Here is a 25,232-nt window from a genome sequence, read left to right as displayed (position 1 = left end):
TGCATTAATGCATCTCAACACTTTTTATTTCCTTGTTGGAATAAAAGACAAACATCAGACTTTATGATCCAACTGATAAAGATTTATACTGTCTGTTAATATTCAACTTTTGTTCCAGACTCTTTGTTCCAAAGTTCAGAGCTGCTGTTCTGTGATCAGATTTCCTTAAAGACACTTCAGGTTAAAGATTAATACAGAGAGTTGAGACTGTTTGAGAATCAACAGACCTTAAAATCTTCCTGCTGTCAGTTACATGTTTGTTCTTCTTCTGGTTGGTTTCCTGTTGAAGCTGCTGATTAATTTCATCTTCACTCATCAGCTTCATTCAGATGATTTTCAGCATCTAAAGGTAACGTAACCAACAGTTTTCATCATGTTTGTGTTAAAATGATCTGATAACAGTAGAGTTATAGTAGAATGTTATAGTGATGAGTTATGTTGATTTGTTGGCTGCATTGGTGGAATGAACAAAACTCCAGAAGAAATAAGAAAAGCTTCGTTTTGTTGAAGCTGAAATTCAATTTCTTCAGATGTTTGTTTGTTAAATGCTGTGGTTCATGTTGAGGCTCAACTGTGGCGGTCTGTTATTTATCTAACTAGATTATTTTCTCTGCATATTTTACATAAGAATATGGAGGAGCATCATATTAATAATAATATCCAGCTCAGACCTCTAGTTTTACGTGAATAAGAACATGTAATATGTGCATCAGTAGATCATCTGTTTGGTCATTACTGTCGTGAATTTACAGTCATTTTGAAATAGAACACCTTCCCCAAATATATAGTACAGAACACAACTGTCACAGGCTGTTAAAGGGTTAAAGGTACAATAACATTGATTTTTACATACATAAACTAAATAAAATGATAGAAACATGCGAGTTAGAGCTTAGTTTTGGTCATTAAAAGTAATAAATGCTTTGCTGTTAATTAATTTATTGATCTTAAAACAGTAAAAATCTGCTATAATTACATTAGCAACAGTATTGCTAGCTAGCAAAGCTTTGATAGCAAACCAATCTGATCAATAAACAGTTTTATCAGCTTTCAACACAACACTGACTGACTGTACAAAGTGATGTGATTATTTACTGACAGATTTTACATAAAATGAACTCAAACTGTTTCAAACTGTTTTAAGTTTGTTTTTGTAAAACCTTTTCTTGAAGTCAGGAGTTACATGTTCCTTTAATTTCATCGTTAGAGAAGTTTCAGATGATGATGATGATGATGATGATGACAATGCAACATCAAGGTTCAAGGTTCTGTTAATTCAACAATATAATCCTCTGAACTAACTTCCTTATTATCCAACACTGGATAAAAGACAAAACATGAAAGATAAGATTAAGAAGAAATCATAAATATAACGGACAACTATTGTCTGCAGTGATATTTATCTTTATTCAGTAAATGATTGTTGGAAACCTGTCATGACCCTGAGTGTGACACGTACAGTCACGGCTGTTTTTAGGTACAGACAAGCTAGGTGGCTACCAGCTGGAAGGGCACCAAATACGAAGAAAAGGAGGAAATATTTTAGAATTTTTTAATTAATTTTATAATTTTATAATTAATGCCAGACGCTCAGTCTACTTTTAAAGTCAGTCATTGATGCTCACTGCAGTAAACAGCTGATATACTGAGAGGAGACTAAAGGCAGAAACTTCTGGCTGATACTTAATAAACAACCTCATTATGTCAGAATCATGAATGAGAACCAGGTTATTGTTCTAAGCAAACATCATAATATTGGTTGGTGGAAAACTTCAGTACTTCATGAATGCTGAGATTAACGAGTATCTGTCTAAATCCTGTGTAAACAGATTAACACTGACATCCTGTGGAGATTATAGAAAATACTACAGGACACTGTACACAATATACAATTATAGTTATATATTCTTTTAATGCTCAAGCACTCAGCTGTAAAACATCTATACTGTTTTAATGATTGTGCACAGTAAGTTGTATAATGAAGGAAAAATAAGATAAATATTGGATCGTAAAACAAGGTCAGACAGGTGTGGTCAGATACCTGCGACTGTAGAGAAAAAACAGAGACTGTCTCCGATGTGGAGGAATCAGTTAATCAATAACCTGGATAATGTTAGAATCATACAGAGATCAATAACCTGGTTATGACACACATCATATCCTGGACATGATTAAAATCAGACACAACAGGCAGTAGTGTGCATGTAAAGGTAAAAATATACAGATGATGTTGATCACACAGAACACAAGTTGAACAGATTTAGATTTAAATTAATAAAGAATAATAAAATCATTATAAAATCAATTAACAAACTGATCAATCCCTTCGGGGGCAGCAGGGGACGTCTCTCCCTGGTTACCAAAATGTCCAGAAACAGTTTTATACACTTTATATTTAACAATCAATAAAACAGAATCTAATCTGATCTGTGATTGAAAGTGATAACTATCAGGTGCATTTAAACATAAAGACAGTACGAGATATTTCTATGATGAAGAGAAAACAACCAACATTTTCTTCATCCTGATAACAAGTCGTGTTTGTGTAACAGCCTGATGTGTAAAATACCAAACAACATCCAAATTATATTCATTCAAATGAACAAAGGTAATAAACCTGTGACTTTATATCTCTGCAGACGTCACTGAGCATGCTCAGTTTCTAGGTTCAGTGTTTATGGTTTAGTTTAGTTGTGACAGTAGTTTTAGTTTAATAGTTCTGAACAGCAGTGAAGCAGAAAGACATCAGTTCCATCAGACTGTGAGAACACAGATAATAACACTGATTCATTGTTGGATTTAGTCTCTTAAAACATTAAGACACATTAATGATAATCATAAAGAGATAAAATAATGATGTTATCAAACAGTCCCCGACTCCTCCACATATAACAAATGTTACATATCCTACAATCCATATCCTATCCTCCTTTAGGGTTCTCTTTACATCAGACAGACAACAATGACATTAGTTTGTGGACAGATGAACATCAGTTTCCAGGTAAATCAGAATACTGCGGCACTGTGAGATTGTTTAATGTCCTCACAGAGAGTCTTGGCAGGTTCCTCCTGTGTGTTTGGAGCTGAACTCTGCTGCAAGGTTCACTGGTTTAATATCATCTTTATGGTTTTGGACTTTGACTGTGAAGTTATGAGAGAGTGACAGCGTCCTCAGATTGATGATGAAGGATTGATGAAGGAGAATCAGCTGCAGCTTCTCTCTGTGTTTCCTCTACAGGTGAAGGTAGAACGACTCTGTGACCAGATGTGGATCTGAATTCACCTGGTGAGTATTTTCTTCTTTCTGCCACACAGCTGAATAAAAATATATCATGTCATCAGTTTTTAAACAGAAGTGAACTATAACTTGCTGCATATGAGTCTCTAGTGGACAAAAATACAACTGTATAAAAAGGAATATAGTTAATGCAGTTTCTTAAGCACATGGTATGAACTGATAAAATATGATGCAACATTATAGATTAAACTACCCAGCAGTATATAAGGAAGCAATAGTAATACATGTAACATAATATAACACAAGCAAAACTATTTCTATACTGCAGCATTGTTACTTTAAGGATCTGAATACTGAGACGAGCAGATTGCTGCACATTGTCTTCCTCTCTCCCTCTGTCCTGAGAGCAGTTTTCTTTTCTGATAGGCTGCTAGTAGAGTCTCCCTCTTTCTTAAAGGCAGTTTTTTCCTATATTATATTATCATCATCCTCTCTGTCTGTTTTCATGAGGGTTTGGTGGGGAAGAGGGTCGGTGCTCCCATCATCTAACAAGTGAATCAAAACGACAGGAAAACGTTAGTAACTGTGGTCCTGCTAGTTGTTTCAGGGGGAGCAACAGAAAAGCAGATCACCTTCAGCAGTTTTACAATGATTGTTTTACTTTTCCTCTTAATTTTTCCTTTGAAATGCACACTAAGAAAGGCCTCCACAAGTTTATGAACTCCTGAACATTTCCTTTCACTACAGAATTAGTTTTTTCCTGCAGAAACACATTAAAACTTCTCCATACCACATCATGGCAGCAGGAGGAATGTCCTTAATCCATTTCAACATTTCTTTTGCCAAAAGTTGCAGTTTATCAAGTAGTTTATGTTTCAAAAAAAAAGGAAGTGACACACTTTTAGGAGGTAGACTCCACAAAAAGCAGCCTGGTTCTTTCTGACATTTAACACATAGAGGTGATAGATTACAATCCATTTTATTTTGGATAACTGGGGTTATTTATAACCTGTATTTTCTATTGAATTGCAATATTCAATCTATTGCAAGTGAAATTGTTCCACAGCTTCTTTCCAGTCATCCTCTATGTATACATGGTCCAATTCCTTCTCCCATTTGGACTGAATATTGTCCATACAGAGTGAGTTCACAGAGTACAACAATGTTTAAAAAACAGAAATAAAATGATTAGGGCTAATTTGATCCAATAAAAATGATGCTATAGCACTGAATTTCAGTGTATCAGATAATGGTTTTTGTATTGATAAAATGATGAATTTGCAAATATCCAAAGAAATGCTCCTTTAGGTCAATTAAACCTTTGCTGTAATTCAGAGAATATCATGAGATTGGAGACCTAAACCCTGGATTAAAGTCCAGATTATCACAAATAGAAGATAACATAGATGTAAATTATTTTAATATCTTGACAACTTTTACAAGAATTATAAATGATTGAATAAGCCTTAATTTCTTCTTTCTGCGTAATTTAACATGTTTGAGAGCTGACAAATGAGTCTCTTACAGGAATACTATTTGGCATCTCTCTTTCATTTCATAATTTTAACGTTTGATTATGTGATTTAAACATTTGATGTTACTGCTGACAATTACTCATTTCAGTCAAAAGGAAGCCGAATGAGCCAGTGAAAAAACAATTTCATAATCTAACTAATAATACAAACCAATGCAGACAATATGTGGGAACATGACAACAGTAATATAGAAGATTGAAGCTGGACAATTCTGGACACTCAACAGCCACATAAACAAAAAACACAAATACCCCAAAAATGTACCCTTGAATGATGGAAACCCTCTTCTCCCTCCCTCCCCCTGTTACCCCCTAGAAGTCCTATTAGGTCCATGAAACTGAGGGGAGACACTTTGCCAGAGAAAGGAATTAAACCTGAATTCCCAGAATATATATCTTACAATTTATTAACAGCTCTCACTGCTCCTGTCTCATGAGGCTGGAGAAATGGAGAAAAACAAGAACTAACTAATGTGGCTACAACATTTAAGTTTTGCCTTTATTATTCCAGTCTGTTAATCTACCTAAACTAAATGGACAAAGGCAAAAGAGAAGAAGCTATCTATTACAATAACTTGGATTCTTTCATATCCATGGAAACAAAAAGAAAAGGTCTCAGTCATAGATAAAGTAGTATTGAGCCCCCTATTCAGCAATATTATAAAGTCACAGATAAACAAAAAGAGGGGAAAATCCATAAGAAGTCATCTGCTCACACTTGGATACTGTATATCATGGAGCTCCATGTCACTGGGTTGGCTGCTCCTCTTTAACCTCTATAAAGTCATTCTTGGGTTACAGCCACATTATTTATTTAAGTTCATACAACAAAAGTGTGTAAACAGCTGCTCTTTGTTCCCAGGACTCATATTTATTAATGGTTCCCAAAGTTGGCACTGAATTATGTAAAAGAGCTTTTATGTGTATGAATCTTCTGTAACTTGATTTAAAAATCACAAAACTTGACATCTGTTGATGTTTCAGATGTGTGTCCAAATGTGTCTCATTGAGTCGCTGTTTCTGATTGATTTTTTTCATTTTATTTCAGTTAGTTTTATCCAGACAGCTGCTGGGTTGTTTTCTTCAGGATGTAATATTTTATATGACTGTACTGCAGTGTTTTCACTCTATTATTGTGATGTATTTATGAGACATGATATATTTATGTGTTATGTGTTTTATGTTGTTTGTCTGTAATCATCGTTGTTGCTGCCGCTCTCAGCCAGGACTCTTAAAAAGAGGTTTTTCATTTCAATGGTTTTACTGGTTAAACAGAGTTTAATGTTTGTCTCCAGTGTGTCTGAGGACACAGATGTTATAATAATGAATCATAATAATGAAGAACAGAAGAACAGCTTTTTTTGTCTGTTTTGCACATATCACAGAGATACAACAGACTGCATTAATGCATCTCAACACTTTTTATTTCCTTGTTGGAGTAAAAGTCAAACATCAGACTTCATGATCCAACTGATAAAGATTCAAACTGTCTGTTAATATTTGACTTTTGTTCCAGATTCTTCGTTCCAAAGTTCAGAGCTGCTGTTCTGTTATCAGATTTCCTTAAAGAACACTTCAGGTTAAAGATTAATAAAGAGAGTTGAGACTGTTTGTGAATCAACAGACCTTAAAAACTTCCTGCTGTCAGTTACATGTTACTTCTTCTCTGCCTATTTTATGTAAGAATATAGAGGAAAATAATATTAGAAACACCTGCACAATAAAATACAGTCCAGTACATCAACACTATGAACCTAAAAAATGTCAACATTGTCAACAAATTCACATTCACAAAGGTTGGATTAATTAGAGGACTGTTGTATTTTTGGGTCGCTATTTTTTTTGGTCAGTTACAACATAAGAGATAATAATGTACATCAATGTGAATATTATCTCTTTACCTCCCGCTGTTCCACTCTTCACCACTCCAGCTCAGACTACTAGTTTGATGAAGAGTTACATGAATATGAACATGTACTATGTGTAGTAATAGATATATATTATTTTTATTAGCTTTCAACTGAACACTGAATGTACTGTACAAAGTAATTTAACAACATATTTCAGATAAAATAAACTCAAACTGTTTCAAACTGTTTTAAGTTTGTTTTTTTAAAAACCTTTTCTTGAAGCCAGGAATTGTGTGTTCCATTAATTTCATTATCAGAGTTTTATGGCTGTATGAAGGGTCACCATCAACGTTATTACAGTTATTATAACTTTATAACAGTTTCATTCAGTTAGTGAAGGACAGTCGCTGGTCACCACCCAGCAGAAGCAGTTTGAATGTTTTATCGGTAACCTGGTTAGTGATTAACTGCAATAAAAAGCCATAAAATATGTTACGGTGAGAGACCTCTGACAATGTTTTTTAGTCACAATATTGTTTAAATCATCTTTTCATTCATGATATTTAGTCATTTAACCAGGCTGAGAGCTGCAGCAGCAAATAAAACTTTTTAGTTTGACAGATTTTACATGTTCAATCTCGTTATCTCAATGGTTCATTTTTTTTTACTGTAGATGATGTGCAACATCAAGGTTCAAAGTTCTGATAATTCAACCATATAATCTTCTGAGCTAACTTCCTTATTATCCAACACTAGCTAAAGGGCAAAATATGACGTGACTATAACAAATAAAAGAACAAAGAATACATACATGTTCATGCTCTTGCAATACAACATCCTCTCTTATCTCTAAGTCATGGAACAAAGGTAGTCTGACAGTAATTTTAGTTTAATAGTTCTGAACACCAGTGAAGCAGAAAGACATCAGTTCCATCAGACTGTGAGAACACAGATAATAACACTGATTCATTGTTGGATTTAGTCTCTTAAAACATTAAGACACATTAATGATAATCATAAAGAGATAAAATAATGATGTTATCAAACAGTCCCCGACTCCTCCACATACAACATATGTTACATATCCTACAATCCATATCCTATCCTCCTTTAGGGTTCTGTTTACATTAGACAGACAACAATGACATTAGTTTGTGGACAGATGAACATCAGTTTCCAGGTAAATCAGAATACTGCGGCACTGTGAGATTGTTTAATGTCCTCACAGAGAGTCTTGGCAGGTTCCTCCTGTGTGTTTGGAGCTGAACTCTGCTGCAAGGTTCACTGGTTTAATATCATCTTTATGGTTTTGGACTTTGACTGTGAAGTTATGAGAGAGTGACAGCATCCTCAGATTGATGATGAAGGACTGATGAAGGTGAATCAGCTGCAGCTTCTCTCTGTGTTTCCTCTACAGGTGAAGGTAGAACGACTCTGTGACCAGATGTGGATCTGAATTCACCTGGTGAGTATTTTCTTCTTTCTGCCACACAGCTGAATAAAAATATATCATGTCATCAGTTTTTAAACAGAAGTGAACTATAACTTGCTGCATATGAGTCTTGAGTGGACAAAAATACAACTGTATAAAAAGGAATATAGTTAATGCAGTTTCTTCAACATGTATCCACAGTGGAAATCTTGAAGTAATTACTGACTTTGGCTCCATCTAGTGGTAGAATAAAGAATGACAGTGTGATAGACAGCAGTGTGGCTCTGTGATGTGCAGCTTGTTGTTGTGTTTGTGTGAAGGTGTTTCTCTGCTATGGATCAGTGTGAGGACAGAGAGGAGGGAGTCCCTCCCTCTAAAAGCTCTCTGTGTGGGGAACATGACAGCCAGACCAAAGCTCAGAGGTGAGATGAGGATCTCTAACTGTCCATCACTGTTCTCCACTCACATCACTGCACCATCATTATTCACACTCAAAGCTCTGTGTGTGTTGTGTTGAAGAACAGAACAGTGTTGTGGTGGCATTTTGCGTTCCCACTCTTCATTATGGTCACTGTTTGATTGCAATTCAAGCACAATGGTCTCATATTTCCCTCAGGCAAAATGAACTCGTGTTTTTCAGTCCAGTCATCCTTAAATGCATGTTTTTCACTGTCAACATCTTTTTTTCTTTTTAGTATCAGCTAGTTTTGAACAAGACATTTTATTTTATCAACTGCAGCTGCTACAGACATTGCATTTAGAATATTTACCACAGAAGAAGTATGAAGTCTTTGTTATTAACATGTTGACAATAACACATTGTTTGTCTGAGAAGAATTATATTGAACATGTACATTTATCAGTGTTTTGTTTCCATCAGGATCCATCAGAGGAGACAAAGCTACACTGAACCCAGCTGTGTGTCCATGAAGAGTGACTGGTCTGTGGATCGACCTATTGACTTCAGACATGGACATCAGTCTGCTGATCAGAGGTCAGACTGTAAAATGTTTTCTGTTATTATCCAGCTGTCCTAAGACGACATATCATCGATGTAGAGATTAATTATATATATATATATATATATATACACATACACACACACACACATATATATATATATATATTTATAGATAGAGAGAGATAGATGGATGGATGGATAGATAGATAGAAAGATAGATAGATAGATAGATAGATAGATAGATAGATAGATAGATAGATAGATAGATAGATAGATAGATAGATAGATAGATATACTAACCGGCTACTTCATTAATCCAATACAACAGCTCTGCCATAAATTCTACTTTATGTTTATTATTGATGTCATGGTGGTTGATGGTGCACTGGAGAGCATTTTATTGAAAAGTGTTCCTAATATTTTTCCCCCCTCATGTATGATAATGAAGTAGACAAAATATTAGGAACACCATTCAATGTAATGCACTCCAGTACATCAACACCCACTACAACCTCAATAATAAACATAAAGTAGAATTTATGGCAGAGCTGTTGTATTGGATTACATCAGATTGCACAGATGTTCCTAATGAAGTAGCCGGTTACTATATATATATATATATATATATATATATATATATATATATATATGTATATATATATATATATATATATATATAGATATATATATATATATACATATACACACATATTCTTTCTTAATTTTTGTGATAGATATGTTCAAAACAGGCATGTTTGGTGTCATGGTGGCATTTTGCATTCCCACTCTTCAATATGGACACTGTTTGATTGCAATTCAAGCACAATGGTCTCATATTTCCCTCAGGCAAAATGAACTTGTGTTTTTCAGTCCAGTCATCCTTAAATGCATGTTTCTCACTGTCAACATCTTTTTTTCTTTTTAGTATTGCCTAGTTTTGAACAAGACATTTTATTTTATCAACTGCAGAAGACATATCATTGATGTAAAGATTAATTCTTGACCGTGGTGACATACAGTATATCTGTGGTAAATATTCTTAACACAAGGACTACCAATTTAGTTAATCCCAGAACTTTCTATTGTATCCCATGTCCTTCATCAGTGAAAAATAGCTGCTCAGGTGTCATCATGTGAATAAAGTACAAAACTTCAATCACATGATATCAGATGGTTGTACTGGAAAACACAAAGAATATATATATATATATATATGTATACACACACACACACACACACACACACACACACATATATATATATATATACATTTTATTTTATCAGCTGAAGCTCCTATAAACATTGCATTTAGAATATTTACCACAGAAGAAGTATGAAGTCTTTGTTATTAACATGTTGACAGTAACACATTCTTTGTCTGAGAAGAATTATATTGAACATGTGCATTTATCAGTGTTTTGTTTCCATCAGGATCCATCAGAAAAGACAAAGCTACACTGAACCCAGCTGTGTGTCCATGAAGAGCGACTGGTCTGTGGATCGACCTATTGACTTCAGACATGGACATCAGTCTACTGATCAGAGGTCAGACTGTAAAATGTTTGTGTCTGTTAATATCTTGCTCTCCTAATAAGTTTGATTGATTGTGGAGATTTATTCTTGACCTTAGTGACTAATACTGTTTTTACACAGTGTCCTCATAAATACAAACACAAAAATTCCTCCTACATACATTTTCAAAAACCACAAACTTTATCTGTATAACAGTTTTTAAAACAGGGGTGCAAAGTCTTTATAGAGACAAATGATCAGAGGTAAGACAGAACAGCCGAGTGTTTTATGTGGATTCACTGTGATAGAACACAACACCTTTAACACTGATGTCATTATTTATTCCAAGACTTCATCTTTTCTTCACAGAGTTCATCAGCAGAGCTCAGAGGTTCTCAGTGGTCAGTCTGTCCAGCAGCATCAAACACACCTGGACTCCATATTTATGGTGTGTAAATGTAAAACACAGCTACTACTGCTAACTACAACAGCCACAGACTAAATACTAAACTACCATTCTGGTCCTAACAGTCTCCATGCTGCATTCTGTAGACCAGCAGGTTTTCAGTCTGTCACAGATGATCTGATGTTGACTTCTACCAGTTAAATTTACATTTTATTCTGTTCAAGCTGCTGGAGGAGAACATTGTCAGTTTTGTGAAGAACGAGATGAAGAAGATGCAGAAGGTTTTGAGTCCAGATTACCCAGAATGCTTAGAGAGTCAGAGTGAGGATGAGGAGGCGTTGGACGGTGAGGAGGAAGAGCAGAGGAGGAGCAGTAGAGAGGCATTTCTGAAGATCACACTGCACTTCCTGAGGAGAATGAAGCAGGAGGAGCTGGCTGACTGTCTGCAGAGCAGTAAGAGGATTTTAACAGATTTAACATGATGGAGAGGAAATGGAGGCAACATGGGAGAGGTTTATATTTCAAACTCTGAAAAAAAAGAAACTGTTTGTCCTCAACTGATGAGCTGAATAGATTTCATAATGGAGGAAAATATAAACATCTGCAGTTTAATGTTTACATTCTACCAATTTACTGTAGAATCATCTGATCGATTTCATTTGTTTGTTCATTCAGGAACTCGTGCTCCAGAGTGTCGATATAAACTCAAGTCTAACCTGAAGGAGAAGTTCCAGTGTCTGTTTGAGGGGATTGCTAAAGCTGGAAACCCAACCCTTCTGAATCAGATCTACACAGAGCTCTACATCACAGAGGGAGGGACTGCAGAGGTCAATCAGGAACACGAGGTCAGACAGATTGAAACAGCATCCAGAAAACCAGACAGACCAGAAACAACAATCAGACAAGAAGACATCTTTAAAGCCTCACCTGGACGAGATGAACCAATCAGAACAGTGATGACAAAGGGAGTGGCTGGCATTGGGAAAACAGTCTTAACACAGAAGTTCACTCTGGACTGGGCTGAAGACAAAGCCAACCAGAACATACAGTTCACATTTCCATTCACTTTCAGAGAGCTGAATGTGCTGAGAGAGAAAAAGTACAGCTTGGTGGAACTTGTTCATCACTTCTTTACTGAAACCAAAGAAGCAGGAATCTGCAGGTTTGAAGACTTCCAGGTTGTGTTCATCTTTGACGGTCTGGATGAGTGTCGACTTCCTCTGGACTTCCACAACAATGAGATCCTGACTGATGTTACAGAGTCCACCTCAGTGGATGTGCTGCTGACAAACCTCATCAGGGGGAAACTGCTTCCCTCTGCTCGCCTCTGGATAACCACACGACCTGCAGCAGCCAATCAGATCCCTCCTGAGTGTGTCGGCATGGTGACAGAGGTCAGAGGGTTCACTGACCCACAGAAGGGGGAGTACTTCAGGAAGAGATTCAGAGATGAGAAGCAGGCCAGCACAATCATCTCCCACATCAAGGCATCACAAAGCCTCCATATCATGTGTCACATCCCAGTCGTCTGCTGGATCACTGCTACAGTTCTGGAGGATGTGTTGAAAAGCAGAGAGGGAGGGAAGCTACCCATAACCCTGACTGACATGTACATCCACTTCCTGGTGGTTCAGTTGAAACTGAAGAACGTCAAGTATGATGGAGGAGCTGAGACAGATCCACACTGGAATCCAGAGAGCAGGAAGATGATTGAGTCTCTAGGAAAACTGGCTTTTGAGCAGCTGCAGAAAGGCAACCTGATCTTCTATGAATCAGACCTGACAGCATGTGGCATCGATATCAGAGCAGCCTCAGTGTACTCAGGAGTGTTCACACAGGTCTTTAAAGAGGAGAGAGGGCTGTACCAGGACAAGGTGTTCTGCTTCATCCATCTGAGTGTTCAGGAGTTTCTGGCTGCTCTTCACGTCCATCTGACATTCATCAACTCTGGAGTCAATCTGCTGGCAGAAGAACAAACAACATCCCAGAAGTCTGAAACTAAACAAGAATCTGTGGATACACCTTTCTACCAGAAAGCTGTGGATGAGGCCTTACAGAGTCCAAACGGACACTTGGACTTGTTCCTCCGCTTCCTCCTGGGTCTTTCACTGCAGACCAATCAGACTCTCCTACGAGGTCTGCTGACACAGACAGGAAGTAGCTCACAGACCAGTCAGAAAACAGTCGAGTACATCAAGAAGAAGATCAGTGAGAATCTGTCTGCAGAGAGAAGCATCAATCTGTTCCACTGTCTGAATGAGCTGAATGATTGTTCTCTAGTGGAGGAGATCCAACAGTACCTGACATCAGGAAGTCTCTCCACAGATAAACTGTCTCCTGCTCAGTGGTCAGCTCTGGTCTTCATCTTACTGTCATCAGAGAAAGATCTGGACGTGTTTGACCTGAAGAAATACTCTGCTTCAGAGGAGGCTCTTCTGAGGCTGCTGCCAGTGGTCAAAGCTTCAAATAAAGCTCTGTAAGTGGATGGATGACTAGAAAAGTAGTTATACACTATTTGATTATAAACAAGACTAGTCCTAGTATATGGATGGACTGTGTATGGTCAATGTGTGAAACTGTGGCCAATGTTTTTACAGTCATAGTCAGTGGTAGTGTCTATAATGTGAATTCCTGGATATTAAATGTCCACCTGCAATTTTCTGTGGTGGTCCCAGTAATATTTGTTGTTAAAGTGTACTGAAGTAGCATCACATGACATGGTTAAGCTACATTTGAGTAAAAAAAAAGGTATAAATGCAGTTGTAAGAACATTACTTTCCACTCATATCTTGGGATGTTTCATTTGAAAGATAACTTATTTTAACATCAGTTGTAACTATTCTAATTATTTTTATTTCACTTTCATCTGTTTCAATCTTCGGATGTCTGTAAACATATGGTCTTATTCATATGTTAATGTAAGATTAGCATGCTAAGCTAACAGTCTATCATCTTGTGACTTCCACTGTGACGTCTTTCAGAGCACAAAAACATTGTAAACACACCTGTCACCTACCCAGCACAGTGCTGTCAAACTATAAACATCACTGCAACAACTTATTTTTATACAGTCTATAGGCTACACACACACACAGCACAACACAGCTATGCTAACAATGCTAGGCATGCTAATTAGCTGCTAGCTGCAGTGCAGGCTGGTAAAATGGATTTACTGCATTTGTTTGTATCCACGGGTTTGTGCTCCTGTCAGTGTCAGAGCCTCCATGTGAGGTGCTTGGTAAATGTGTGTTTTAAAAACTTATTTTGGGGCTGCGCTGAGAGTGACATGTGACTGCTACTTCATCACTCAGTCAGTGAGTCAGTGATGGACATTCTGGGTTATAGGGCTGGTCCATGGCAGGTCCAGCCAAAAATATCAACAAACTTTTAATATTTTATGGAAGTAACATTTCTTTTTTATGTTAATCACTAATTCTTCTTCAGGCTGAGTGGCTGTAACCTCTCAGAGAGAAGCTGTGCAGCTCTGTCCTCAGTTCTCAGCTCCCAGTTCTCTAGTCTGAGAGAGCTTGACCTGAGTAACAACAACTTGCAAAATTCAGGAGTCAAGCTGTTGTCTGCTGGACTGGAGAGTCCACACTGTACACTGGAAACTCTCAGGTCAGGATACAGCATCTATAATTTTGTTATCTTGAACAATGAGAATAAAGCTGACTCGGAGAGAGATTTTAACAGTTGATTATTTACATGCTGCTTTATATTCAGATCAATGTCAATTATTCTGCACAACATCTGTAGGACTCTGGTACTTATGATTAAAAAACATTGTGTTATCAATCTTTTTATATTTCAAGTCTGTCAGGATGTCTGGTCACAGAGGAAGGCTGTGCTTCTCTGGCCTCAGCTCTGAACTCTAACCCCTCCCATCTGAGAGAGCTGGATGTGAGCTACAATCATCCAGGAAAGTCAGGAGAGAAACTTCTGTCTGCTGGACTGAAGGATCCACACTGGAGACTGGACACTCTCAGGTATGGACAGACAGGTGGACACTCTCAGGTAAAGAACTTTTATGCTGAACATAAAAGTTCATTCTTGATCATGGATGTAATAGTTTGAAGGTCATGTAATGTGAGTGAAACCTCTGGAAAAAGCTAGTAAGTCGACATAAAGTTATTCTTTTGTTAAACTGTCATGTTCTCATGGTGTTGTAGGAGCGTTAATACTTTATTAATGAATTACCTCGTCATTAGGGCACCACCTCCTTTTTGGTTAGGATTTATTAGTGCCAGGAGGAAGCACTAACTCTTGTTCAGTTTAATCAGTGAATCAGTCTTACAGTCGTAAGTTCTTGTCCCAAACAGTGACCTCTGTTTACTGCAGCTCAAAGAAACAACCAAACACTTTTAGGATAAGTGAAGACATTTATTAATAGCTAAACGTCTTGAGGATACATGATAAAGCATAGATAATATAATATATACAGATAATATACAGAACATAATAAATAAAAAGAAAGTAAAATAAATAAGCCTGAGAATGATAAAAATTAATAAAGAAAATTATTTAGCAAGAGTGGCTCGAAGTGTGTGACTCGAGGCTTAACGTGTTGTACCGGGGAATGCTGAGGGGAAAAGCTAATTCAACTTCTCTAAATAAATTCCTTCATTTTAACGTTATTCGACATCAACCCTTGATCACAAAGCCATGTTATGCCTTACTGTTGAGGTGTGTCGTCGTGGTAGAGGCGTCATCTTGGCAGGTCCTGAGTTGTTGGTGCAGCATCACCAGCGGTGTTGCAGTGGAAGAGCCCGGATCAGCTGTGGGCTGTGGCGCATCTCAGTGGATGCAGAGGCGTTGAATGCCGGTAAAGAATCGAGCTGTTTCAGGCTGCTCTGAAAGAGTCTTTAGGCCGGCTTCACTTCTGGTTTTCAATATTGCTCTCAGAGAGCAGGTTCAGTTTCAAGCGTTCTTCTTCTTTTTCTTCTTTTTCTTTTTCTTCTTCTTCTTCTTCGTTGGGAGCTTACATTCAGGCTCTATTTGGCTTGTAGTAACTTGAGTTAAGTGTCAAATAATGTTTAGTCTGACTACGCTCAAGTCTTCAGCGGCCTCTACTTCAAAATAAAATACTGTTATTTTAACTTCAAATTAAATTACTATACATGGAAATACGAGACTTAATTTTACTAATAAAACAAATTAACTTGTTGCGATAAAAGATTAAATTCGGAAACATTTGATTGAAAAACAAATAAAAGAGATGTCTTAAGAATTTTCTTGAGTTCTTGGAGGCCAGCTCAAAGAGGAATCTCTTTGAGGCTGTTTTTATAAGTTAGAATAAGATGGGAGGAGTTTTAGGGATGTTCTAAAGGGGTTCGCGCCGAACTATTGATGAATATTCAATTTCTTTGTACTAGGGGCTTTAGGTGTGGCTGGTGGTCTGCAGCCTGCGTCTCCTGAAGTAAAGGAATTTGGGAAAATCTAATTCTGAGTTTTTACACGCAAAAACTCACACTTCAAGTCACTGTTGCCTATTATTTCACATTAAGCTGTAAACACATTCCTGTCATAATGTCCAAGCATTCATGATATTTCTGATTAATAATGGTCCTGTCAGCTTGTATCATATTTGTAAAACCATTAAAGAAACAGCTGAGTAGTTTATGCAATTCATGATAAGTCAGTTCTTTTAATAACAAACATTAACCTTCATATTAACACTTCATGATGTCTAAGCATACAACCTTCATTAGTTCAACTTTCTCAAACTATCTACACATCTTAAACCATCTACAGAAATAAAGTTTAATACTAAAGTGAAAGGAAATAAAGTTCTGCAACACTTATGTGATTAGATTACTTTCAGAAACATATTTAAATATAAGTTGACACAACTCTTACTTCATAATATAAAAACATTCAATGTGACTATTGTTTAACAATAAAAGAAAACTTTAAACTCAAATCCTTCAAATATTATCTTTACATTCCTATTATTTTAGAAACTTCAATCTTTGAGCCAAACTACTCGTCTAATTTAACTATTAAAATATGATTGTCTATGAGGTTAATAGATCACAAGTTAAACACTTAAAGTACAAATACATGGTTATTAAACATTCATTAACTCTTCACATAAGGAAATTTAACTCTTGTCAATAGAGGGCAGTATTGTTACCTGTAGTCTTACCTGAAGTCTTATATCTCTTTAGTAGATAGTCATACATATATGAACGTTATACCATTCTTCTTGTATTTATACAACAAATAACATGATATAAGTTGCATAATGATTAGACATTTAATTTACATGAATTTCAGGTTTGCCTCAGATTTGCAAAGGGGGCTTCACGAAGTCCTCAGGAATGTGGATCAGTTTATGGCTTTGTTGATAAGAGCCTGTCTTCCATCTATAAGGTGGGAGTTGTTTTCCTCTGGTCCAAGTGGCCTTTAGGGTCATTTCATGCTTTTAGTTTGTGTCGTAATTCAATTTATCGAAATGGTTTCTTGGAGGTCTTCCTGAGTCTGTTGAGCATCACTGATCGAACCCCCACTTGGAGGGTTACAAAGGTCAGTTCTGCAGGCCGAGGGTCCGCTCTTACAAACTTAGGAATCCAGAGAGTCTGTCTCTTATCAGTGGGGTTTTCTCCCAGAAGCCAAAGGAAGTCAGGCTTCCCCTGCTTTTTTAGACTGCAGTTGTCATTTCAATAAAAACACTTTGTTTAACAGTTTTGGTTATTCTGTGCTGTTGTTGTCATCTCTTCCCCATTTCTCATTGAGTATTTTACAATGAGTGAAACAGCGCCCCTCTAAATGTTATGTGGTGAATGTGTGGTGAAACACTATATTGCACTTCTACTGTAGACTAATGTCATGTCCGTGGAGAGGCCAGACTGAAATTGGCATCCCTTGGTGAAAAAAAATTGAAGGATTAACCAATCAAATGAGGCTACCGTCATGCCACTGCCAATCTGTGATTAGTCAGGACTATACCAAGGGAAGCCAGCCAACCTTTGGCCTCTCACCAATCAAATCATAGCATGTTATCAACGTCATTGATTACTGTTAGCCATTTGATATCACCGTTAGCAACATTAGCAAGTGTAGTTATGGAGGGTGGAGATTTGGAGTTTTTAGTAAAAAACAATTTTACTAAACTACCACTACAGCAGCAACTCAAAATTATATCTGACGGCAGGCCAACACCCAAACTAGAGCTGCGTATGGAGAGGAAAAAAGGAGGGATTCAGACATTCAATGAGGAAAATTATGTTCGCAAGGAGTGGCTAGCTGGTAGCGCTAAACTTCAGCGGTTATTTTGCTGGCCGTGTCTTTTCGACAAGGATTCGTGCTCACTGAATAATCCATGGGCCACTGCAGGATTCATGGACCTTGCCAACCTGTCACGGGCAATTGAGAGGCACGGTAAATCAAAGAGTCACATAGATTGTGCTGTGAAATTGAAGCTTTTTGGGCGTCAGGATTGATGAGGCTCTGGACTCGGTGAGAACCATCAGCACAAAGAAGCACAATGAACAGGTGAAGAAGAACCGGGATATTCTGATGAGACTCATTGTTGCAGCCTTGTACCTTGCGCGCCAAGAACAAGCATTCAGGACAATGAGGCCGCTGGCAGCTCAAACGGGGGCAATTTTGTGGAGCTGGTACATACATTTGCAGAGTTTGACACTACACTTTCAGAGCACTTGGGATCGCCTTCCTCTTCAAATAGGGTGAGTGAAATGCACACCCCCTTCTCCCTCTATGGCTTTACTGTTGGCTGAACTGCCCATGTAGCTATGTGTGCAGTTTTTGATGTGGTCATATTGCTTAATGTGCCATGCTTGCCTGGGTTTAGCTGAATGTGTTAGTCAGTCCGTGGAAATAGACTGAAGTTTTATTGTGGTTGTTTACGCATATAAAATCAGCACCACGGACAGCACTCATAGGGCCAGGTTACCTGAATAGATGCTATTTGTTTTGATTGTTTATGGCCTCTGCTGGTCTGTTACTGGGTTGTTATGTGTTTTAGGTCATGTTGTATAATGAACATTTGGTCTAGTTTTAAAGGATAAGGAAGTATGGAGAGTATTTGTGTATTTCAAGCACATACAACGGGGCTTATAAGTCATGTGTTTGATACATGTAGACTACTGATACTTAATGATGTAGCCTAAAAATAAAACTTTAAACGTCTCCTGATTTAATTTGTGAATGAATGCTTCTTTTATCCATTATCGGATCTGTACTGTGCATTAAGCGGCCGGTTGTGCATTTGGGTGGGGGGGGGGGGGGGGGGGGGGGGGGGGCATAAATTAATAAGAACATGCATAAATTGACAAGATGTTTAGGACTGTGTGTTTGACAGAGAGAGAGAGAGAGAGAGAGAGAGAGAGAGAGAGAGAGAGCATGTCAGTAAACGCAAGTGTCGGCTGTTGCTGTGTGTGTGTGAGAGAGAGAGAGTGTGAGTGTGTGTGTGCGCGGGCGCGTGTCGGTGATACAATTTGGTACAGTTTTGTGTAAAATGACAGCGGCGTGCTAATAGCTCATCTGGTTACATTACACTGGCTGTTAAAGCAGCAACGTAGTCTTTCCTGTCTCTCTTGTCTCACTTGGCTTCCTCAAAAGTTTTCCCCGCGCCACTGTCTCTTATTTTCCTTAAGAATCAAAGATTGGTTACCAGAATTAAAGAACAAGCGGTTGTCCTCCTACAGTGTCCCTGAACTCATCAGTGGAGAGTCCATCTATTATTTTATTAAACATGTATTTGTTGTTCATTCTAAAGAAGTTCACTTGTATCATTTAGAACTTTCTAACTTGTTGTTGTTACTTCTTATTGTGTCTTTCAACTATTATTTTTATTATAATTATTATATATTCAAATCAAATAAATGAACAGCCTTAAAGGTTCTTTTATTCTCTAACTCCGACATTACGCCTTAGTCTTCATCTTGATATTGAATTATTGAAGTCAAGTCAGTTTTATTTATTCAGCCCCAAATCACAGATTTCCTGTTTGACTCCCTCAGAGCCTCAAGTTGGATTAAATGACACATTACAAGTTGAATTTTGTAGTTTGACTGATCTGTTAAGAGGTTACTGTAGTTATGCAGTGATGTTTAAAAGAACTTTATTACTTGTCATTGATGTTTTATTTAGATATTATTATTATTATTATTATTATTATTATTATTATTATTATTATTATTATTATCTTTATAATATTTAAAGCTAACAAATGAGCAGATTTATATACTTGCTTTAAAATGTTTTGCTGTCTTATAGCTGCATTTATTCTCTGATAACTTAATTTTCACCTTGAAGTAAAGTCTCCTTTAATATTGAAGTCATGACAGGCTCTATCCTCAGCACAACATGCAGAGGTCAATATTTAATATTCTGATTCATCATGTCTGAGGACATATTTGTACATCACATCTTCTTCTTCACGTCTTTTCCTCTCAGACTTCAGTGAAAGAATCCAGCAGACAGTTGAGACAGATGAGTTGCAGCCTGTTTCTGTGTCACTCTGACAAACTGAGGAACACTGCTTCATGTTGAACAGCAGTTAGGACTCATGTTGGATAGAAAATCATTCTGACTGTGTTTCTTCCTCCAGGTTGGACCATGGTGGAGAGCAGTGGTTAAAACCTGGTCTGAAGAAGTGTAAGTGTGGATTTAATTTGATTCATGACAACTAAACAGCACACAGTCAGTTTCTCTTTAAATACAAAGTTGGTCTTTGTGGTTTTTATTCATTAAAACATTACTGACAAAATGTGTCATTAAACTTTATAGAAATGAACAACAGATCAGAACTTAAACAGAGAATAAATCCATCAGGTGTGTCAGATGATAAACTGCTGCTGTGTTGTTTCTTCTTCTCTTCATCAGATTTCTGTGAACTCACACTGGACACAAACACAGTAAACAGAAAACTCAAACTGTCTGACAACAACAGGAAGGTGACACATGTGAGAGAGTATCAGTCATATCCTGCTCATCCAGACAGATTTGAATGGTGGCCTCAGCTGCTGTGTAGAAATGATCTGACTGGTCGCTGTTACTGGGAGGTCGAGTGGAGAGGAAGAGTTGATATATCAGTGATTTACAGAAGAATCAGCAGGAAAGGAGGCAGTGTTGACTGTTTGTTTGGACATAATGATCAGTCCTGGAGTCTGATCTGCTCTGATGATGATGGTTACTCTGTCATTCACAATAAGACAGAAACATCCATCCCCTCCTCCTCCTCCTCCTCCTCCTCCTCCTCCTCCTCCTCCTCCTCCTCCTCTGTCTCTAACAGAGTAGCAGTGTATGTGGACTGTCCTGCTGGCACTCTGTCCTTCTACAGAGTCTCCTCTGACACACTGATCCACCTCCACACCTTCAACACCACATTCACTCAGCCTCTGTGTGCTGGGTTCTGGTTGTGGTCTGGTTCCTCAGTGTCTCTGTGTCGTCTGTCTGAGGAAGAGTCTCCTCCTGTGTAGACAAACAGTCACACTGCTGACTGAAGACAGCTGCTGAAATCACTGTTCACTCTGTTCACCAGTGAACAACAGAAACTGGAAGTGACAGCAGCTTCCTGTGTTTAAATGTTGATGGTGGACGAGGTTTCACTCTGGTTTCATTTGGATCACTGACTGTGCTTTAATGTCAGAATATTGTTTCTATTAGAAGTAGTGAAATGATCTCCTCTGGGCTGAATTGATGTGTAAAAACTGTGTTGACTCTGATTGACTTCAGTAAAGTTTTCTTGGAGCAGCATCTAGTAGCTGTTAGTGGCTGTTAGTTATTCCATTTTATCAGGATCTTAAAGTGAAGTTTTTCCTGAAAATGTCCAGCAGACATCCCAGTCTGTTTGACATCAGCTCAGTTTGTGTTAAATCATGAACATCAACGTATGTTTCTATCTGATGTAATGTGTCTGACATGTATGTATATAATAACATGTATGGGTTGCTTTCCTTTAGTTTTTCTTGCCTCTGCAGGTGATGTAAATATTGTCTTGTAAGCTCATGTTTGCTGGGCAGCTTTGGCTGTTTTACACTTGAATAAAAATATTCATTCACTACTTATTCAGAGAACATCACTTGTTTTTTACATGGATGTGTAATGTTATACTACTTCTACTTCTACTACACTACTTGTGTTTTTCTCTCATTAGAACATTTATGACAGAATGAATTCTGGGAATTCACGATCTCACAACAAAACAGCAACACTCCTCTTCCTCCTCCTTCACCTTCTCCTCTTCTTCCACCTCCTCCTCCTCTCTCCTGTGTCCCCCTTCTCTTTCTCCTCCTCTTCCTCCCCCTGCTCCTCGTCCTCTACCCCCCCTCCTACTTAACCTCTTCCTCCTCTTCCTCCTCCTCTATCCTCCTCCTCCTACTTCACCTCTTCCTCATCCTTCTCCTCCTCCTTCTCCTCCTCCTCCTTTTCTTCCTCCTCCTCCTTTTCTTCCTCCTCCTCCTCCTCCTACTTCACCTCTTCCTCTTCCTCCTCCTCCTCCTCTCAGCAGCTGGTGGTCACAGAGTGTAAATAGTAAACACTCCTCTGCTCTCTGTAATGCAGATAAACAGTGTTTGTTTGGTTCTGAGCTGCAGCTGATGATGAAAACTCCGACGCTCCCTGAAGAGACCTGCAGGCCGAGCGGCTGTCAGTCAGTCACAGCTGGACAGATGTTGCTTTGTTCCCGACATCTGAAACCTTATTCATCTGAAATTATTTCTCAATGAAAACATAAAACTAACTTCCTTGTTAGTGCCACAGAAACAGGAACAAACAGTTTCCCTCTGAGCAGTAAACAGCTGTTGAAGCAGTTTTCCTCTCAGTTCTGGATTATGGAGATGTTATATATAAACATGCTGCTGCCTCCAACACACATCACAATCATAACTGGTGACGAATCTGCAAAAATATCTTCTAAATGTCACATATCATCCAAACCCAGTTAATACAGTACAAAGTCCTGCACATCACAACAGAAAAACTTTATTTAGAGTTCTCTTAACTTTTTATACATTTCCTGGAACTTTCCTGAGTAATTTGCAGGTATGTAACTGTACATTTTAGGACATTTTACAGAAGGTGGTGAAATTTTAGTACAAAGTATAAGAAAAAGTATTAAGTTGGTAAGTAGCCACTCATTATATTTGGGCAGTGATGGAAGAATTATTAAGATAATTTACTTAATTCACATTTAAGAAGCTGGAATCAGAGAATTTGGACATTTTCTTCTTAAAAAATGACTAAAAATTATGAATCGTTTATCAAAATAGATTAATTTTATCCTTGGCAACTAATCAATTAATCAACTAGTCATTGCAGCTCTGCTATACGGTATACTCTAAACATAAATAGCAACTAGAAAGTCTTTTGAGACACAAATAATCACAAACAAAACGAGGAGATAAAGTTGGAATAATTAATTAAACATTAAAAGTGTATCTGAGGGAACAGAACTTATGTACTTTTACTTCAGAGAGGATGATGGGAGATTGAGTCAGTCCTGGTGTTATCAGGACATCTGGTGGCTGAAACAGTTTCTCACATCATGTGATCAAACAGACTGTAATGTGGAAAAGTCTCCACCAGGTAGAGTCACAGACCAGCTGACATCCAGGTATGTGTATGTGTGTGTGTGTGTGTGTGTGTGTGTGTGTGTGTGTGTGTGTGTGTGTGTGTGTGTGTGTGTGTGTGTGTGTGTTTTCTGGTTTTACTCATGTTGTGAGGACTCGCCTCCCTTTTGAGCACAAAACCATAAAAAATGATTAAATTTCAGGGTGAAAACAGGTATTTGAGAGCTTTTTGGGGGGATTTTTAAAACTTTTTTGTGAATTATTATATATTTTACAGTTTCCTGTATTTTTGTTTGTTTTTTGTCTGTTTGTTTGTTTGTTTGTTTTTTGATGTCTTATATCATTTATCTTGTGTCAACCTTGAATTGTCATATAGAAGAATATTAACTAACTAATATTCACTAAGGATTTGTACACTTTTCTAAACATGTGTGTCATTTTTCTTTCTTTCTGGGTTTTATACTTTGTTAAACTGACACAAAATGAGAAGAATTAGACGTATAGCTGAGTTTGTGTTGACACCATGTATGTGTAGAGAGGACAGTTCAAAATGTTCAAGTCGACTTTGGATGAATTCAGTCACCATGAGGAGCATGATGCAGTTTAAAACATTACCGCTCTGTCTGACTTCTTCTCTGTGGCAACAGCAGCTGAGGCTCATGGGAACTGTAGTATTTAGAGCCGTCCACCAAACTGACAGAAACAAACCAGATTTGTCAGAAGCAAAGTTGAAATGATAGAAATTGATGTTTATAACATAAACATAAGTCATCGTATCATCATCCAGTAGAGTCTTGAGTTCCTGTGCTGAGTCACATTGAGGAGATTGTTTAAAGAATGTGAATTTAGAGAAAGTTTTTAAAAAGTGACACCAATAAAGTTGAATTTGTCCTGAAGCTGCAGGTTTCTTTTGTCCTCTTTCTGCTGACTAACATATCCGACCTCAGTCTGTGGGTGATGGTGGTCTTTCCTGTTGAATTATTAAGGCGGCGCCCCCGCCTTCACCTCTGGCCAGCGGTGACATTTACACCCAGCGGTGTCACTTCAAAGCAGCGCTGAGGCCCGGCTCCTGGATCCGGTTTCACCCCGCGGTGCTGCGTTCAAAGTCAGCAGGGATATTTAAGTCACACAGAAACATGATCCTGCAGAGAGACAGGGAGGAAACAGAACATGCTCGAAAAAAACCCCATCCTTCTTTTCTTCTAAACACTGTATTTTATCATACGTTAGACCAATTTTGTCAAATTTGACCCATTTGTACATTCGAGAGCAGTAAAAACAACCTAAACAACTTTTCTTTCAGCCTGAAATTGTATGACTTTTCTGAAAGTGACCCAGAATATACAAACATGGAAAAAACTGTTTTCCTGGTTAACTTTGAATGTATTTATCCAAAGAATGTTGTTGCATTCTCCACATTCAGTAAAATTCCTTGAAACCATGATGTCTGTCATGTTTTAGGAAACATAAGATCAGTATATTGTGTGTTTGTGAAAATTTTTTCTCCATGAACAACTAAAGAATAAACTCTCTCTGCTCTCTGAAAGCTTCATTAGAGATTAATTATTAGTTTATTAATGACTGATGAGATGTTTATGAGTGAAAAATACATTTGTGGTTCAGATGTTTGGTACAGAGACTCATTATGAGAAACTGTGAAAGTTAGAATATGAACAGGATGTAAAGGGTTAAATCTGTTTAAACAAACACTGAAGGTGAAACAACAACATGCAAACGTTTCTCTGGATAAATCTAATATGTAA

General features: G+C 37.6%; 1 protein-coding gene and 1 long non-coding RNA gene across 2 annotated transcripts; both read left to right on the top strand.

Annotated features, from left to right (window-relative positions):
• The first annotated feature begins 217 nt into the window (after positions 1-217).
• LOC122999504 lies at positions 218-8,412 on the top strand. The gene is made up of 4 exons (XR_006407745.1): positions 218-349; positions 3,239-3,286; positions 8,040-8,087; positions 8,375-8,412. It is a non-coding gene; the product is annotated as an uncharacterized LOC122999504 (long non-coding RNA).
• Positions 8,413-10,450: 2,038 nt separating this feature from the next.
• LOC122999436 (NLR family CARD domain-containing protein 3-like) lies at positions 10,451-21,966 on the top strand. The gene is made up of 8 exons (XM_044376367.1): positions 10,451-10,560; positions 10,897-10,975; positions 11,158-11,386; positions 11,609-13,409; positions 14,378-14,551; positions 14,746-14,919; positions 20,508-20,554; positions 20,783-21,966. Exons 1-8 carry the CDS (start codon positions 10,493-10,495, stop codon positions 21,376-21,378), a joined length of 3,168 nt encoding a protein of 1,055 aa, XP_044232302.1. The 5' UTR covers positions 10,451-10,492; the 3' UTR covers positions 21,379-21,966.
• The last annotated feature ends 3,266 nt before the right edge of the window (positions 21,967-25,232 follow it).

Source organism: Thunnus albacares, chromosome 16 (assembly GCF_914725855.1).
Source record: "Thunnus albacares chromosome 16, fThuAlb1.1, whole genome shotgun sequence".
Taxonomy (NCBI): Eukaryota; Metazoa; Chordata; class Actinopteri; order Scombriformes; family Scombridae; genus Thunnus; species Thunnus albacares.
The sequence above is the reverse complement of the archived record's forward strand: the minus strand, read 5'-3'. Positions and strand labels throughout refer to the sequence as shown.

What these genes read in the sequence shown, in the direction of transcription:
- LOC122999436 (XM_044376367.1), top strand. Translation starts at nt 10,493, where the DNA reads ATGAAGAGCGACTGGTCTGTGGATCGACCTATTGACTTCAGACATGGA. An exon ending in AAAGCTTCAAATAAAGCTCT is followed by an intron (nt 13,410 to 14,377) that starts GTAAGTGGATGG and finishes ATTCTTCTTCAG; the next exon opens with GCTGAGTGGCTGTAACCTCT. An exon ending in TGGAGACTGGACACTCTCAG is followed by an intron (nt 14,920 to 20,507) that starts GTATGGACAGAC and finishes TTCTTCCTCCAG; the next exon opens with GTTGGACCATGGTGGAGAGC.